Source organism: Oncorhynchus gorbuscha, linkage group LG11, assembly GCF_021184085.1.
Source record: "Oncorhynchus gorbuscha isolate QuinsamMale2020 ecotype Even-year linkage group LG11, OgorEven_v1.0, whole genome shotgun sequence".
In the NCBI taxonomy this organism is placed as follows: domain Eukaryota; kingdom Metazoa; phylum Chordata; class Actinopteri; order Salmoniformes; family Salmonidae; genus Oncorhynchus; species Oncorhynchus gorbuscha.
Window position 1 is genome coordinate 82535501 of NC_060183.1, and position 20000 is coordinate 82555500.

Sequence of the window (20000 nt, forward strand, 5' to 3'; positions counted from 1 at the left end):
AGTTTCTCTCTTGTTATTTCATGTCAGCTAACATGTTTTAGATTGGTAAGTTAGCCAGCTATCTAAACTTGTAGTAATCATGGTCAAATTACTGACCGGGGGCCCTCATTGATTTTGTTAGTCACTTTCAATTAGATATCATATTCAAAACTGCAAACATTAATCTCTGCCCCATGACAAAATGAGTAAAAATGAAGGAAATTAGCTGTAGAATGGCAAAAAATCTTCTCTCAGCCCCATGGCAAAATGTGTACAATTTTAACTGTTTTGGTTTGCCCCAACAAAATGTAACTTAGGGCCCCCAAAAGGCTAGGGCCGGCTCTGACTGCATGTGTGGGTATAGATGTGGGTATGGATGTGGGTATAGATGTGGGTATGGATGTGGGTATAGATGTGGGTATAGATGTGGGTATAGATGTGGGTATAAATGTGGGTATGGATGTGGGTATGGATGTGGGTAAACAGGTGGGTATAGATGTGGGTATAAATGTGGGTATGGATGTGGGTGTAGATGTGGGTATAAATGTGGGTATGGATGTGGGTGTAGATGTGGGTATAAATGTGGGTATGGATGTGGGTATAGATGTGGGTATAAATGTGGGTATGGATGTGGGTAAACAGGTGGGTATAGATGTGGGTATAGATGTGGGTATAAATGTGGGTATGGATGTGGGTGTAGATGTGGGTATAAATGTGGGTATGGATGTGGGTGTAGATGTGGGTATAAATGTGGGTATGGATGTGGGTATAGATGTGGGTATAGATGTGGATATAGGTGTGGGTATAGATGTGGGTATAGATGTGGGTATAGATGTGGGTATGGATGTGGGTATAGATGTGGGTATAAATGTGGGTATAGATGTGGGTATAGATGTGGGTATGGATGTGGGTAAACAGGTGGGTATGGATGTTGGGAACATTCCAGAACCAGTAAGACCATTTGTCGATACTGATAGGATCAGCTTTCTCCATTTAAATCTCACCTTAACATTATTTCACAACACTGACGACGGATCAATATCAGAGAGATATTACCACCAACGGCTGCAAATATTGAGGTGTCTCATTCTAATGCTATCGTGTTGATGATAATGTGTTGGTGATGATGACAATGTGTTGGTGATGATGATAATGATGATGATAATAGTGTGTTGAAGATAATGTGTGGTGATGATGATAAAGATAATGTGTTGATGATGATAATGTGATGATGATGATGATGATAATGTGATGATGATAATGTGTTGGTGGTGATAATGTGATGATGATGATGATAATGTGTTGATGATGATGATGGTGATAATGATGATGATGATGATGATGATGATGATGATGATGATGATAATGTGTTGATGATGATGATGATGATGATGATAATGTGTTGATGATGATGATGATGATGATGATGATGATGATGATGATAATGATGATGATGATGATGATGATGATGATAATGATGATGATGGTGATAATGTTTGATGATGATGATGGTGATAATGATGATGATGATGATGTGTGATGATGATGATGATGATGATGATGATGATGATGATGATGCTGATGATGATGATGATGATGATAATGTGTTGATGATGATGATGGTGATGATAATGTGATGATGATGATGATGATGATGATGATGATGATGATGATGATGATGATGATGATGATGATGATGATGATGATGATGATGATGATGATGATGATGATAACATGTATTGACATGTGTTTAATATAGACTGAGTTTCATGGTTTGTTGTGTTGATGATGATGATGTGTTGATGATGATGATGATGATAACATGTATTGACATGTGTTTAATATAGACTGAGTTGCATGGTTTGTTGTGTTGCTGGTAGTTGATGTGCTGTGTCTTTCCTCCTGTAGATATGGAGGACAGAGCCAGTGCAGGATCTTGGGGAAGTAGAAGTGCCCCTTCAAAGGTGAGGAATCAGCTGTGCTTAAAAACGGTAATAGATATCTTTAAAATATATTCTACAATACAATACAACACAATGCATTACAACACAACACAATACAATGCAACACAATGTGTAAAATTACATTTAAAAAAATGAAATTGTACATTTACATAGTCAGGGCATATGCAACAGTTTGGGCCGCCTGGCTCGTTGCGAACTGTGTTTCTTCTTAACACAGACTGTAATTAATTTGCCAGAATTGTACATAAATTATGACATAACAATGAAGGTTGTGCAATGTAACAGCAATATTTAGACTTAGGGAAGCCACCCGTTAGATAACATATGGAACGGTTCCGTATTGCACTGAAAGAATAAACGTTTTGTTTTCTAAATTATAATTTCTGGATTTGACCATATTAATAACCAAAGGCTCGCATTTCTCTGTGTTTATCATAATTAAGTCTATGATATTTGATATTCGATAGAGCAGTCTGACTGAGTGGTGGTAGGCAGCAGCAGGCTCGTAAGCATTGATTCAAACAGCACTTTGCTGCGTTTTGCCAGCAGCTCTTAGCCATGCTTGAAGCACAGCGCTGTTTATGACTTCGAGCCTATCAACTCCCGAGATTAGGCTGGCCATACTATAGTGCCTATAAGAACATCCAATAGTTAAAAGGTGTATGAAATACAAATGGTAGAGAGAGAAATAGGTGACACGTCATAATTCCTGTAATAACTACAACCTAAAACTTCTTAACTGGGAATATTAAAGAACTGGGATTATTGAACCACCAGCTTTCATATATTCTCATGTTCTGAGCAAGGAACATAAATGTTATCTTTTTTACATGGCACATATTGCACTTTTACTTTCTTCCCCAACACTGTGTTTTTGCATTATTTAAACCATGTATCATTATTTTTTTGAGACTAAATAGTGGTATTTATGTATTATATTAAGTTAAAATGAAGGCTTCATTGTTCATTTGTTCAATTGTTCATTCAGTATTGTTGTAATTGTCGTTATTACAAATGTATATAAAAATAGGCCGATTAATCAGTATCGGCTTTTTTTTGGTCCTCCAATAATCGGTATCGGCGTTGAAAAATCATATTCGGTCGACCTCTAGCTGTTTCTCAAACTAGACACTCTAATTTATTTGTCCTCTTGCTCAGTTGTACACTGGGGCCTCCCACTCCTCTTTCTATTCTGGTTAGAGCCAGTTTGCCTTGTTCTTTGAAGGGAGTAGTACACAGCATTGTACGAGATTTTCAGTTCTCTGGTAATTTCTCGCATGGAATATCCTTCATTTCTCAGAACAAGAATAGACTGACGAGTTTCAGAAGAAAGTGCTTTGTTTCTAGCCATTTTATTTAATTATTTAAAAAAAAATCTCCCCAATTTCGTGGTATCCAATTGTTAGTAGCTACTATCTTGTCTCATCGCTACAACTCCCGTACGGGCTCAGGAGAGACGAAGGTTGAAAGTCATGCGTCCTCCGATACACAACCCAACCAAGCCGCACTGCTTCTTAACACAGCGCGCATCCAACCCGGAAGCCAGCTGCACCAATGTGTCGGAGGAAACACCGTGCACCTGGCGACCTTGGTTAGCGCGCACTGCGCCCGGCCCGCCACAGGAGTCGCTGGTGCGTGATGAGACAAGGATATCCCTACCGGCCAATCCCTCCCTAACCTGGACGACGCTATGCCAATTGTGCGTCGCCCCACGGACCTCCCGGTCGCGGCCAGTTACGACAGAGCCTGGGCGCGAACCCAGAGTCTCTGATGGCATGTATCCACTGCAACAGGAGTTTCTGGCCATTTTGAGCCTGTAATCGAACCAACAAAGGCTGATGCTCCAGATACTCAACTAGTCTAAAGAAGGCCAGTTTCATTGCTTCTTTAATCAAAACAACAGTTTTCAGCTGTGCTAACATAATTACAAAAGGGTTTTCTAATGATCAATTAGCCTTTTAAAATGATAAGCTTGGAATAGCTAACACAACGTGCCACTGGAACACAGGAGTGATGGTTGCTGATAATGGGCCTCTGTACACCTATGTAGATATTCCATTAAAAATCAGCCGTTTCCAGCTACAATAGTCATTTACAACATTAACAATGTCTACACTGAATTTCTGATCAATTTGATGTCATTTTAATGGACAAATAAAATGTGCTTTTCTTCCAAAAACAAGGACATTTCTAAGTGACCCCAAACGTTTGAACAGAGGTATATATATATATATATATATATATATATATATATATATATATATATATATATATATGTATCCTCATCCAATTGTAGATGACTTGGGCTGTTATAAAGACAAGCTAGGTAGTGTCTCCCCTTTACAGAGGCTTTTAAACAGTTATCAAAAAATAACCTTTTTTTCCCCTGTGGTCAGCTAGCTTTAATAAATGCAGAAGGTTATTCAATTACAATCAGACGAATTAGCATATCTGAGTTGGGTGTTTATCGATCAAACGTTTGTTATCAAACCATGTTACTCACTGTCATTATGTCCTAACACGGTCAGTACTGTTCCAATGGCGGTCTCTGTCCCGTCTGTACCATGTCATTGTATCACCTCAGGAAAATAACGGTCTCTGTGTTGCAGAGTTATGCTGACGGCTCCCAGTACGCTCACATGACTAGCCGGGACATGGGCTCACACCCGCACGACAACATCTCTCCTCCGTACGTCAACTCCAGACTAACAGGTAAGAAGAGCCTCTCAATCTGCTGTGATGTCACCTGTGTGGGACGAAACAGTCAACACGCTTTACAGTTGTCACAGTGGCGAAAGGGAAATGGAAGTGGAAAGCACTTGCCATTCAAACAACACAAAAAAGGACTGTGGGAAGATATGACACGAGTGTTTTTCTAATTGTCATCTATTCAGTCTTGTTTCAAGCGTAAGAAATTACCGAGATCTGTCTTTGTAAACCAACTTTACCCGTGTTCGAAGAAAGACATTTACAACTCTTGCAGTTTTTCTCTCACCCTATCTTTTCCTGTAAGTGAACTCACATGGTCAGTCCATGCCTGGGGCATTAGCATTAAACAGCTAACTCACTGTAACGGGGGCATTAGCATTAAACAGCTAACACACTGTAGAGGGGGCATTAGCATTAAACAGCTAACACACTGTAAAGGGGGCATTAGCATTAAACAGCTAACACACTGTAAAGGGGGCATTAGCATTAAACAGCTAACACACTGTAAAGGGGGCATTAGCATTAAACAGCTAACACACTGTAAAGGGGGCATTAGCATTAAACAGCTAACACACTGTAAAGGGGGCATTAGCATAAATGTAACACACTGTCAAGACATTGTAAACATCAGCTCACACAGCATGTCACTTCTCGGGCCCTTATCTTTTCCCCAACATCTCACTGGTGGTGCTGAGGAGCATTTCTGTCTCTAATAAAGCTATTTAGTGGGGGAAAACAAATTCTGATTGGCTGGGACTGGCTCCCAGTTGGTGGGCCTATGCCCTCCCAAGGCCTAGCATGGCAGCCCCTAACAGTCATGTAAATCCATTAGATTAAACCTAATGAATTTATTTCAATTGACTGATTTCCTTATATGAACTGTAACTCAGTAAAATCAACTAAATTGTTGCATGTTGCATTTATATTTTTGTTCAGAGTATTTCGCTGTCAAAATGAGCAAAAAAAAAATATGTTTTTGAAATTTTCGATGCTCCCAACTGTTTAGCTTTCATTTCTGTGACTATTCCTGCATTTTGTAGGAGACTGTGTTTTTAAGGAGTCCCCAGAAGTGACCTTCTCACAGTTGTGACCTTCTCACAGTCGTGACTTTCTCACAGTCGTGACTTTCTCACAGTCGTGACCTTCTCACAATCGTGACCTTCTCACATTCGTGACCTTCTCATAGTCGTGACCTTCTCACAGTCGTGACCTTCTCACATTCGTGACCTTCTCACAGTCGTGACCTTCTCACAGTCGTGACCTTCTCACAACAACAACAAAAATCCTAGGGGGCACTGCCCATGGTGCCCCTCTCTGCTAATCATCTTAGTGTGTGTGTGTGTGTGTGTGTGTGTGTGTGTGTGTGTGTGTGTGTGTGTGTGTGTGTGTGTGTGTGTGTGTGTGTGTGTGTGTGTGTGTGTGTAGTAACACATTGTGTGTGTTGCATGTAAACAGCTGTGTGTGTGTGTGTGTGTGTGTGTGTTTCCAGCAGATCAAGATGTATTTCCTTTAAATGATACATGACATTCATGATTCAGTGGCGCCGCCACCAGTGTTCCCCAAATCTCACTTTTAGTCGTCACATGTTTTGTAAAGAACAGGTGTAGACTAACAGTGAAAAACAACAGCAGATTAAAGGTGGAGAAAAATAAATAATATTGATACAAGTAATAAATACACAGTGAATAACGGTACAAATAACATGGTTATATACAAGAACTACCAGTCATTAATGTGCAGGATTAGGAGGTAATGAATTGGCTATTTCATATACTGATTTCCTCATATGAACTGTAATAGATAATAGACAGTAACAATATACTGTGCATGTTGCGTTAATATAGATAATAGACAGTAACAGCAGTATACTGTAGGTAGGGGTAAAAATAGATAATAGACAGTAACAGCAGTATACTGTAGGTAGGGGTTTCATTTCTGATAATAGATTTTGTAGGAGACTGCAGTATACTTAGGTAGGGGTAAAGGATAGATAATAGACAGTAACAGCAGTATACTGTAGGTAGACTTAAAGGATAGATAATAGACAGTAACAGCAGTATACTGTAGGTAGGGACCTAAAGGATAGATAATAGTCAGTAACAGCAGTATACTGTAGTGAAAGGATAGATAATAGACAGTAACAGCAGTATACTGTAGGTAGGGGTAAAGGATAGATAATAGACAGTAACAGCAGTATACTGTAGGTAAACATAGATAATGACAGTAACAGCAGTATACTGTAGCTAGGGGTCATCTTAGTGTAGACAGTAACAGCAGTATACTGTAGGTAGGGTGTAAAGGATAGATAATAGACAGTAACAGCAGTATACTGTAGGTAGGGGTAAAGGATAGATAATAGACAGTAACAGCAGTATACTGTAGGTAGGGTAAAGGATGTGTGTGTGTGTGTGTGTGTGTGTAGATAATAGACAGTAACAGCAGTATACTGTAGGTAGGGCAAATAGATAATAGACAGTAACAGCATTATACTGTAGGTAGTCATTTTGATAGGAATCTTAACAGAGTATACTGTAGGTAGTGAGTAAGTGACTTTCGACAACAGGATGGATAATAGACAGTAACAGCAGTATACTGTAGGTAGGGGTAAAGGATAGATAATAGACAGTAGCAGCAGTATACTGTAGGTAGAAGGACTACAGGATAGATAATAGACAGTAACAGCAGTATACTGTAGGTAGGGGTAAAGGATAGATAATAGACAGTAACAGCAGTATACTGTAGGTAGGGTAAAGTGATAATAGACTAACGACAACAGGATGGATAATAGACAGTAGCAGCAGTATACTGTAGGTAGGGGTAAAGACAACAGATGGATAATAGACAGTAGCAGCAGTATACTGTAGGTAGGGGTAAAGTGACTAGATGGATAATAGACAGTAGCAGCAGTATACTGTAGGTAGGGTAAAGTGACTGTGTGTGGATGGATAATAGACAGTAGCAGCAGTATACTGTAGGTAGGGGTAAAGGATATATAATAGACAGTAACAGCAGTATACTGTAGCTAGGGGTAAAGGATAGATAATAGACAGTAACAGCAGTATACTGTAGGTAGGGGTAAAGTGATAGATAATGGATAATAGACAGTAGCAGCAGTATACTGTAGGTAGTAAAGTGACTGGATGGATAATAGACAGTAGCAGCAGTATACTGTAGGTAAAGTGTTTCAACAGATAGATAATAGACAGTAGCAGCAGTATACTGTAGGTAGGGGTAAAGGATGACTAGACAGTAACACAGGATACTGTAGGTAGGGTAAAGGATAATAATAGACAGTATAATAGACAGTAGCAGTATACTGTAGGTAGGGGTAAAGTGACTAGACAACAGGATGGATAATTAGACAGTAGCAGCAGTATACTGTAGGTAGGGAAAGGATAAATTGATGGATAATAGACAGTAACAGCAGTATACTGTAGCTAGGGGTAAAGGATAGATAATAGACAGTAACAGCAGTATACTGTAGGTAGGGCAAGGATAGGATAATAATAGACAGTAGCAGCAGTATACTGTAGGTAGGGGTAAAGGATAGATAATAGACAGTAACAGCAGTATACTGTAGGTAGGGGTAAAGGATAGATAATAGACAGTAACAGCAGTATACTGTAGGTAGGGGTAAAGGATAGATAATAGACAGTAACAGCAGTATACTGTAGGTAGGGGTAAAGGATAGATAATAGACAGTAACAGCAGTATACTGTAGCTAGGGGTAAAGGATAGATAATAGACAGTAACAGCAGTATACTGTAGGTAGGGGTAAAGGATAGATAATAGACAGTAGCAGCAGTATACTGTAGGTAGGATAGATAATAGACAGTAGCAGCAGTATACTGTAGGTAGGGGTAAAGGATAGATAATAGACAGTAGCAGCAGTATACTGTAGGTAGGGGTAAAGGATAACAGGATAATAGACAGTAGCAGCAGTATACTGTAGGTAGGGGTAAAGGATAGATAATAGACAGTAACAGCAGTATACTGTAGGTAGGGGTAAAGGATATATAATAGACAGTAACAGCAGTATACTGTAGGTAGGGGTAAAGGATATATAATAGACAGTAGCAGCAGTATACTGTAGGTAGGGGTAAAGGATATATAATAGACAGTAACAGCAGTATACTGTAGGTAGGGGTAAAGTGACTCGACAACAGGATGGATAATAGACAGTAACAGCAGTATACTGTAGCTAGGGGTAAAGGATAGATAATAGACAGTAGCAGCAGTATACTGTAGGTAGGGGTAAAGTGACTCGACAACAGGATGGATAATAGACAGTAACAGCAGTATACTGTAGCTAGGGGTAAAGGATAGATAATAGACAGTAACAGCAGTATACTGTAGGTAGGGGTAAAGGATAGATAATAGACAGTAGCAGCAGTATACTGTAGGTAGGGGTAAAGGATATATAATAGACAGTAACAGCAGTATACTGTAGGTAGGGGTAAAGGATAGATAATAGACAGTAGCAGCAGTATACTGTAGGTAGGGGTAAAGGATATATAATAGACAGTAGCAGCAGTATACTGTAGGTAGGGGTAAAGGATAGATAATAGACAGTAGCAGCAGTATACTGTAGGTAGGGGTAAAGGATATATAATAGACAGTAGCAGCAGTATACTGTAGGTAGGGGTAAAGGATAGATAATAGACAGTAGCAGCAGTATACTGTAGGTAGGGGTAAAGGATAGATAATAGACAGTAGCAGCAGTATACTGTAGGTAGGGGTAAAGGATATATAATAGACAGTAGCAGCAGTATACTGTAGGTAGGGGTAAAGGATATATAATAGACAGTAGCAGCAGTATACTGTAGGTAGGGGTAAAGGATATATAATAGACAGTAACAGCAGTATACTGTAGGTAGGGGTAAAGGATAGATAATAGACAGTAACAGCAGTATACTGTAGCTAGGGGTAAATGATATATAATAGACAGTAGCAGCAGTATACTGTAGGTAGGGGTAAAGGATAGATAATAGACAGTAGCAGCAGTATACTGTAGGTAGGGGTAAAGGATATATAATAGACAGTAGCAGCAGTATACTGTAGGTAGGGGTAAAGGATAGATAATAGACAGTAGCAGCAGTATACTGTAGGTAGGGGTAAATGATATATAATAGACAGTAGCAGCAGTATACTGTAGGTAGGGGTAAAGGATAGATAATAGACAGTAGCAGCAGTATACTGTAGGTAGGGGTAAAGGATAGATAATAGACAGTAGCAGCAGTATACTGTAGGTAGGGGTAAAGGATAGATAATAGACAGTAGCAGCAGTATACTGTAGGTAGGGGTAAAGGATATATAATAGACAGTAACAGCAGTATACTGTAGGTAGGGGTAAAGGATAGATAATAGACAGTAGCAGCAGTATACTGTAGGTAGGGGTAAAGGATAGATAATAGACAGTAGCAGCAGTATACTGTAGGTAGGGGTAAAGGATAGATAATAGACAGTAGCAGCAGTATACTGTAGGTAGGGGTAAAGGATAGATAATAGACAGTAACAGCAGTATACTGTAGGTAGGGGTAAAGGATAGATAATAGACAGTAGCAGCAGTATACTGTAGGTAGGGGTAAAGGATATATAATAGACAGTAACAGCAGTATACTGTAGGTAGGGGTAAAGGATAGATAATAGACAGTAGCAGCAGTATACTGTAGGTAGGGGTAAAGGATATATAATAGACAGTAACAGCAGTATACTGTAGGTAGGGGTAAAGGATAGATAATAGACAGTAGCAGCAGTATACTGTAGGTAGGGGTAAAGGATAGATAATAGACAGTAACAGCAGTATACTGTAGGTAGGGGTAAAGGATATATAATAGACAGTAACAGCAGTATACTGTAGGTAGGGGTAAAGGATAGATAATAGACAGTAGCAGCAGTATACTGTAGGTAGGGGTAAAGGATATATAATAGACAGTAGCAGCAGTATACTGTAGGTAGGGGTAAAGGATAGATAATAGACAGTAACAGCAGTATACTGTAGGTAGGGGTAAAGGATATATAATAGACAGTAGCAGCAGTATACTGTAGGTAGGGGTAAAGGATAGATAATAGACAGTAGCAGCAGTATACTGTAGGTAGGGGTAAAGGATATATAATAGACAGTAGCAGCAGTATACTGTAGGTAGGGGTAAAGGATAGATAATAGACAGTAACAGCAGTATACTGTAGGTAGGGGTAAAGGATAGATAATAGACAGTAGCAGCAGTATACTGTAGGTAGGGGTAAAGGATAGATAATAGACAGTAGCAGCAGTATACTGTAGGTAGGGGTAAAGGATAGATAATAGACAGTAGCAGCAGTATACTGTAGGTAGGGGTAAAGGATAGATAATAGACAGTAACAGCAGTATACTGTAGGTAGGGGTAAAGGATAGATAATAGACAGTAACAGCAGTATACTGTAGGTAGGGGTAAAGGATATATAATAGACAGTAACAGCAGTATACTGTAGGTAGGGGTAAAGGATAGATAATAGACAGTAACAGCAGTATACTGTAGGTAGGGGTAAAGGATAGATAATAGACAGTAACAGCAGTATACTGTAGGTAGGGGTAAAGGATAGATAATAGACAGTAGCAGCAGTATACTGTAGGTAGGGGTAAAGGATAGATAATAGACAGTAACAGCAGTATACTGTAGGTAGGGGTAAAGGATATATAATAGACAGTAACAGCAGTATACTGTAGGTAGGGGTAAAGGATAGATAATAGACAGTAATAGCAGTATACTGTAGGTAGGGGTAAAGGATAGATAATAGACAGTAACAGCAGTATACTGTAGGTAGGGGTAAAGGATAGATAATAGACAGTAATAGCAGTATACTGTAGGTAGGGGTAAAGGATAGATAATAGACAGTAACAGCAGTATACTGTAGGTAGGGGTAAAGGATAGATAATAGACAGTAGCAGCAGTATACTGTAGGTAGGGGTAAAGGATAGATAATAGACAGTAACAGCAGTATACTGTAGGTAGGGGTAAAGGATATATAATAGACAGTAACAGCAGTATACTGTAGGTAGGGGTAAAGGATATATAATAGACAGTAGCAGCAGTATACTGTAGGTAGGGGTAAAGGATAGATAATAGACAGTAACAGCAGTATACTGTAGGTAGGGGTAAAGGATAGATAATAGACAGTAACAGCAGTATACTGTAGGTAGGATAGATAATAGACAGTAACAGCAGTATACTGTAGGTAGGGGTAAAGGATATATAATAGACAGTAACAGCAGTATACTGTAGGTAGGGGTAAAGGATAGATAATAGACAGTAACAGCAGTATACTGTAGGTAGGGGTAAAGGATAGATAATAGACAGTAGCAGCAGTATACTGTAGGTAGGGGTAAAGGATAGATAATAGACAGTAACAGCAGTATACTGTAGGTAGGGGTAAATGATAGATAATAGACAGTAGCAGCAGTATACTGTAGGTAGGGGTAAAGGATAGATAATAGACAGTAACAGCAGTATACTGTAGGTAGGGGTAAAGGATAGATAATAGACAGTAACAGCAGTATACTGTAGGTAGGGGTAAAGGATATATAATAGACAGTAGCAGCAGTATACTGTAGGTAGGGGTAAAGGATAGATAATAGACAGTAACAGCAGTATACTGTAGGTAGGGGTAAAGGATAGATAATAGACAGTAGCAGCAGTATACTGTAGGTAGGGGTAAAGGATATATAATAGACAGTAGCAGCAGTATACTGTAGGTAGGGGTAAAGGATAGATAATAGACAGTAACAGCAGTATACTGTAGGTAGGGGTAAAGGATAGATAATAGACAGTAACAGCAGTATACTGTAGGTAGGGGTAAAGGATAGATAATAGACAGTAGCAGCAGTATACTGTAGGTAGGGGTAAAGGATATATAATAGACAGTAGCAGCAGTATACTGTAGGTAGGGGTAAAGGATATATAATAGACAGTAGCAGCAGTATACTGTAGGTAGGGGTAAAGGATAGATAATAGACAGTAGCAGCAGTATACTGTAGGTAGGGGTAAAGGATAGATAATAGACAGTAGCAGCAGTATACTGTAGGTAGGGGTAAAGGATAGATAATAGACAGTAGCAGCAGTATACTGTAGGTAGGGGTAAATGATAGATAATAGACAGTAGCAGCAGTATACTGTAGGTAGGGGTAAAGGATAGATAATAGACAGTAACAGCAGTATACTGTAGGTAGGGGTAAAGGATAGATAATAGACAGTAGCAGCAGTATACTGTAGGTAGGGGTAAAGGATAGATAATAGACAGTAACAGCAGTATACTGTAGGTAGGGGTAAAGGATAGATAATAGACAGTAACAGCAGTATACTGTAGGTAGGGGTAAAGGATAGATAATAGACAGTAGCAGCAGTATACTGTAGGTAGGGGTAAAGGATAGATAATAGACAGTAGCAGCAGTATACTGTAGGTAGGGGTAAAGATAGATAATAGACAGTAGCAGCAGTATACTGTAGGTAGGGGTAAAGGATAGATAATAGACAGTAGCAGCAGTATACTGTAGGTAGGGGTAAAGGATAGATAATAGACAGTAACAGCAGTATACTGTAGGTAGGGGTAAAGGATATATAATAGACAGTAGCAGCAGTATACTGTAGGTAGGGGTAAAGGATATATAATAGACAGTAGCAGCAGTATACTGTAGGTAGGGGTAAAGGATAGATAATAGACAGTAACAGCAGTATACTGTAGGTAGGGGTAAAGGATAGATAATAGACAGTAGCAGCAGTATACTGTAGGTAGGGGTAAAGGATAGATAATAGACAGTAACAGCAGTATACTGTAGGTAGGGGTAAAGGATAGATAATAGACAGTAACAGCAGTATACTGTAGGTAGGGGTAAAGGATAGATAATAGACAGTAACAGCAGTATACTGTAGGTAGGGGTAAAGGATAGATAATAGACAGTAACAGCAGTATACTGTAGGTAGGGGTAAAGGATAGATAATAGACAGTAACAGCAGTATACTGTAGGTAGGGGTAAAGGATAGATAATAGACAGTAACAGCAGTATACTGTAGGTAGGGGTAAAGGATAGATAATAGACAGTAACAGCAGCGTATGTGGTGAGTGGGAAAGTCAGGAGTCTGAAACTAGGAGATGTGGTGCAGTGACACAAATTATCCTTACCCCTCTGAAGACTCTAGCCACTTCCATGCCAGTCGGAAGAACTTAGATGTTTTATCTCTGAACACTTAAAGGCTGGTTTCTCTACTGACTGTTGGATAAGGGGAACCATGGGGTGTTAACAACACTCGTAGAGACTAGAGATCCTGACTGTCTAGCCTGAGACATGCTATTAAGTTATCCTGATACTCACACAACACCATTGTTACAGCCACCCCCTTCCTTTTAGACAGTAACCCAGTCCCTTTTCTCAGTGCCACTCCCTTTTCTCAGTGCCCCTCCCCTTTCTCAGTGCCACTCCCTTTTCCCAGTGCCCCTCCCTTTTCTCAGTGCCACTCCCTTTTCCCAGTGCCCCTCCCTTTATTGACACAACACTGTCCTACCCCAATCCCCCCCTTAAAAAGAACAACAAGTGTTCAAAAGTCAAACAAATTAAAAAATACATCTCTAATGAAATGTACAATTATAAAATAAAGTGTACAACATAAGACATAAGTTTTAAAAAAAATGTAAAGCTCTCTTCCATAGTGCAATAGACATTTATCACAAAATACACCATATCTCAAAATACACAATATCAAAGACATTTATCACAAGATAAACAATATCAAAGACATGTATCACAAGATACACAATAACAAAGACATGTATCACAAATACACAATATAAAGACATTTATCACAAAATACACAATATAAAGACATTTATAAAATAAAAAAAGTAATAAATAAGTAATAATGCTCTGTATGTTTATAGAGTAGTGATAGAAATGGGTAATGCTCTGTGTGTTTATAGAGTAGTGATAGAAATGGGTAATGCTCTGTGTGTTTATAGAGTAGTGATAGAAATGGGTAATGCTCTGTGTGTTTATAGAGTAGTGATAGAAATGGGTAATGCTCTGTGTGTTTATAGAGTAGTGATAGAAATGGGTAATGCTCTGTGTGTTTATAGAGTAGTGATAGAAATGGGTAATGCTCTGTGTGTTTATAGAGTAGTGATAGAAATGGGTAATGCTCTGTGTGTTTATAGAGTAGTGATAGAAATGGGTAATGCTCTGTGTGTTTATAGAGTAGTGATAGAAATGGGTAATGCTCTGTGTGTTTATAGAGTAGTGAAAGAAATGGGTAATGCTCTGTGTGTTTATAGAGTAGTGATAGAAATGGGTAATGCTCTGTGTGTTTATAGAGTAGTGATATAAATGGGTAATGCTCTGTGTGTTTATAGAGTAGTGATATAAATGGGTAATGCTCTGTGTGTTTATAGAGTAGTGATAGAAATGGGTAATGCTCTGTGTGTTTATAGACCGTGAGGATAGATAATAGACATATACTGTAGGTAGGGGTAAAGGATATATAATAGACAGATATAAATGGGTAATGCTCTGTGTGTTTATAGAGTAGTGATAGAAATGGGTAATGGTCTGTGTGTTTATAGAGTAGTGATATAAATGGGTAATGCTCTGTGTGTTTATAGAGTAGTGATAGAAATGGGTAATGCTCTGTGTGTTTATAGAGTAGTGATATAAATGGGTAATGCTCTGTATGTTTATAGAGTAGTGATAGAAATGGGTAATGCTCTGTGTGTTTATAGAGTAGTGATATAAATGGGTAATGCTCTGTATGTTTATAGAGTAGTGATATAAATGGTTAATGCTCTGTGTGTTTATAGAGTAGTGATAGAAATGGGTAATGCTCTGTGTGTTTATAGAGTAGTGAAAGAAATGGGTAATGCTCTGTGTGTTTATAGAGTAGTGATAGAAATGGGTAATGCTCTGTGTGTTTATAGAGTAGTGATATAAATGGGTAATGCTCTGTGTGTTTATAGAGTAGTGATATAAATGGGTAATGCTCTGTGTGTTCTGAAACTAGGAGATTTGGTGCAGTGACACAAATTATCCTATAGAGTAGTGATAGAAATGGGTAATGCTCTGTGTTTTATAGAGTAGTGATATAAATGGGTAATGCTCTGTGTGTTTATAGAGTAGTGATAGAAATGGGTAATGGTCTGTGTGTTTATAGAGTAGTGATATAAATGGGTAATGCTCTGTGTGTTTATAGAGTAGTGATAGAAATGGGTAATGCTCTGTGTGTTTATAGAGTAGTGATATAAATGGGTAATGCTCTGTATGTTTATAGAGTAGTGATAGAAATGGGTAATGCTCTGTGTGTTTATAGAGTAGTGATATAAATGGGTAATGCTCTGTGTGTTTATAGAATAGTGATATAAATGGGTAATGCTCTGTGTGTTTATAGAGTAGTGATAGAAATAGGTAATGCTCTGTGTGTTTATAGCGTAGTGATAGAAATGGGTAATGCTCTGTATGTTTATAGAGTAGTGATAGAAATGGGTAATGCTCTGTGTGTTTATAGAGTAGTGATAGAAATGGGTAATGGTCTGTGTGTTTATAGAGTAGTGATAGAAATGGGTAATGCTCTGTGTGTTTATAGAGTAGTGATAGAAATGGGTAATGCTCTGTGTGTTTATAGAGTAGTGATAGAAATGGGTAATGCTCTGTGTGTTTATAGAGTAGTGATAGAAATGGGTAATGCTCTGTGTGTTTATAGAGTAGTGATAGAAATGGGTAATGGTCTGTGTGTTTATAGAGTAGTGATAGAAATGGGTAATGGTCTGTGTGTTTATAGAGTAGTGATAGAAATGGGTAATGCTCTGTGTGTTTATAGAGTAGTGATAGAAATGGGTAATGGTCTGTGTGTTTATAGAGTAGTGATAGAAATGGGTAATGGTCTGTGTGTTTATAGAGTAGTGATAGAAATGGGTAATGCTCTGTGTGTTTATAGAGTAGTGATAGAAATGGGTAATGCTCTGTGTGTTTATAGAGTAGTGATAGAAATGGGTAATGGTCTGTGTGTTTATAGAGTAGTGATAGAAATGGGTAATGGTCTGTGTGTTTATAGAGTAGTGATAGAAATGGGTAATGCTCTGTGTGTTTATAGAGTAGTGATAGAAATGGGTAATGCTCTGTGTGTTTATAGAGTAGTGATAGAAATGGGTAATGCTCTGTGTGTTTATAGAGTAGTGATAGAAATGGGTAATGCTCTGTGTGTTTATAGAGTAGTGATAGAAATGGGTAATGCTCTGTGTGTTTATAGAGTAGTGATAGAAATGGGTAATGCTCTGTGTGTTTATAGAGTAGTGATAGAAATGGGTAATGCTCTGTGTGTTTATAGAGTAGTGATATAAATGGGTAATGCTCTGTGTGTTTATAGAGTAGTGATATAAATGGGTAATGCTCTGTGTGTTTATAGAGTAGTGATAGAAATGGGTAATGGTCTGTGTGTTTATAGAGTAGTGATAGAAATGGGTAATGCTCTGTGTGTTTATAGAGTAATGATATAAATGGGTAATGATCTGTCTGTGTGTTTATATGTATTATTATATTATAGGTGCGTGAGTGGGAGTCGGTGAAAATAGTCTCCAGAGGTCTCAGGTGATTGTGCAATAGACCACAGACAATCAGATGTTCTGACTGCGTTTTTCTTTCTCTCCCCATAAGCCACTTGGCCTTTCTTCTCCGGGCCGGTAATGCAATCAGGTCCTGAAACTCAGAGGAGAGTAAGGGTGGGGAGGTTATTACAATGCATTGTGGTCCTCTCGGTCTGTCTCCACATCGGACATTATGTCTACAGTTGCCCACACAAAACGCTCCTTCTCTTCAGCAGAGAGTTATTTCTGACCGACTGGCCAGAGAGCCTGTGAAATAACCGTCTCTGCTCAATAAACTTAATGGTCTTGAACACTGGAATCTCAAAGCTAAATAAAAACACACGCTCAAATCTATGGAACAAGTCTCAACTTTTCAAAACTCAGTATTTAAAATGTATGAATTGGTTTACATATATAAACTAACCCGTCCTCCTTCACTTAAAAAAAAAAAAAAGTCCTGTTCCTTTCCTCTCTCTTTCAGTCCAATACCAATTTGCAGCTCTATCTGAGGAGGCAGTGTGGTGTATAAGCAATGGTTATATGCATTAAAAACCCTTGAGAAAATGGTAGTATCTCAGCTCACTGACCAGCAGACCCAGGTGTTGTTCAGACTGTTCTTCCTGAGACATGACTGACCCAAAAACAACAACATAAAATTAAGTTTATGTATAATTTTCTCAGTTCCAGTCAGTTCCAGTCAGTTCCAGTCAGTTCCAGTCAGTTCCAGTCAGTTCCAGTCAGTTCCAGTCAGTTCCAATCAGTTCCAGTCAGTTCCAGTCAGTTCCAATCAGTTCCAGTCAGTTCCAGTCAGTTCCAATCAGTTCCAGTCAGTTCCAATCAGTTCCAGTCAGTTCCAGTCAGTTCCAGTCAGTTCCAGTCAGTTCCAGTCAGTTCCAATCAGTTCCAGTCAGTTCCAGTCAGTTCCAGTCAGTTCCAGTCAGTTCCAATCAGTTCCAGTCAGTTCCAGTCAGTTCCAGTCAGTTCCAGTCAGTTCCAGTCAGTTCCAGTCAGTTCCAATCAGTTCCAGTCAGTTCCAGTCAGTTCCAGTCAGTTCCAGTCAGTTCCAGTCAGTTCCAGTCAGTTCCAGTATAGTTCCAGTCAGTTCCAGTCAGTTCCAGTCAGTTCCAGTCAGTTCCAGTCAGTTCCAGTACAGTTCCAATCAGTTCCAGTCAGTTCCAGTCAGTTCCAGTCAGTTCCAGTACAGTTCCAATCAGTTCCAGTCAGTTCCAGTCAGTTTCAATCAGTTCCAGTCAGTTCCAGTCAGTTTCAATCAGTTCCAGTCAGTTCCAGTCAGTTCCAGTCAGTTCCAGTCAGTTCCAGTACAGTTCCAGTCAGTTCCAGTCAGTTTCAATCAGTTCCAGTACAGTTCCAGTCAGTTCCAGTCAGTTCCAGTCAGTTCCAGTACAGTTCCAGTCAGTTCCAGTCAGTTCCAGTCAGTTTCAATCAGTTCCAGTACAGTTCCAGTCAGTTCCAGTACAGTTCCAGTCAGTTCCAGTCAGTTCCAGTCAGTTTCAATCAGTTCCAGTACAGTTCCAGTCAGTTCCAGTCAGTTCCAGTCAGTTCCAATCAGTTCCAGTACAGTTCCAGTCAGTTCCAGTCAGTTCCAGTCAGTTCCAGTCAGTTCCAGTCAGTTCCAGTCAGTTCCAGTACAGTTCCAGTCAGTTCCAGTCAGTTCCAGTCAGTTCCAGTCAGTTCCAGTCAGTTCCAATCAGTTCCAGTATAGTTCCAATCAGTTCCAATCAGTTCCAGTCAGTTCCAATCAGTTCCAGTCAGTTCCAGTCAGTTCCAGTCAGTTCCAATCAGTTCCAGTATAGTTCCAATCAGTTCCAATCAGTTCCAGTCAGTTCCAGTCAGTTCCAGTCAGTTCCAGTCAGTTCCAGTCAGTTCCAGTACAGTTCCAGTCAGTTCCAGTACAGTTCCAGTCAGTTCCAGTCAGTTCCAGTACAGTTCCAGTCAGTTCCAGTCAGTTCCAGTATAGTTCCAGTCAGTTCCAGTCAGTTCCAGTACAGTTCCAGTCAGTTTCAGTCAGTTCCAGTCAGTTCCAGTCAGTTCCAGTCAGTTCCAATCAGTTCCAGTCAGTTCCAGTCAGTTCCAGTCAGTTCCAGTCAGTTCCAGTATAGTTCCAGTCAGTTCCAGTCAGTTCCAATCAGTTCCAGTACAGTTCCAGTCAGTTCCAGTCAGTTCCAATCAGTTCCAGTACAGTTCCAGTCAGTTCCAGTCAGTTCCAATCAGTTCCAGTCAGTTCCAGTATAGTTCCAGTCAGTTCCAGTACAGTTCCAGTCAGTTCCAATCAGTTCCAGTCAGTTCCAGTCAGTTCCAGTCAATTCCAGTCAGTTCCAGTATAGTTCCAGTCAGTTCCAGTCAGTTCCATTCAGTTCCAGTCAGTTCCAATCAGTTCCAGTCAGTTCCAATCAGTTCCAATCAGTTCCAGTCAGTTCCAGTCAGTTCCAGTCAGTTCCAATCAGTTCCAGTCAGTTCCAGTCAGTTCCAATCAGTTCCAGTATAGTTCCAGTCAGTTCCAGTCAGTTCCAGTTCAGTTCCAGTCCAGTCAGTTCCAGTCAGTTCCAGCATAGTTCCAGTCAGTTCCAGTATAGTTCCAGTCAGTTCCAGTCAGTTCCAGTCAGTTCCAGTATAGTTCCAGTCAGTTCCAGTCAGTTCCAGTCAGTTTCAGTCAGTTCCAGTATAGTTCCAGTCAGTTCCAGTCAGTTCCAGTCAGTTCCAGTATAGTTCCAGTCAGTTCCAGTCAGTTCC

General features: G+C 39.4%; 1 protein-coding gene across 14 annotated transcripts in view; it reads left to right on the forward strand.

Moving 5' to 3' along the window:
• LOC123989556 (transcription factor 4-like) overlaps positions 1-20000 on the forward strand; it is a 474938-nt gene that overhangs the window by 105336 nt on the left and 349602 nt on the right. For 9 of the 14 annotated variants that reach the window (XM_046290648.1, XM_046290653.1, XM_046290654.1 and 6 more), the window contains 2 exons: positions 1888-1970; positions 4553-4655. In XM_046290648.1, the coding sequence (XP_046146604.1) occupies positions 1888-1970; positions 4553-4655 (186 nt within the window). The remainder of the gene's footprint in view (positions 1-1887; positions 1971-4552; positions 4656-20000) is intronic. The other 5 variants (XM_046290664.1, XM_046290651.1, XM_046290657.1 and 2 more) reach the window with 1 other exon arrangement.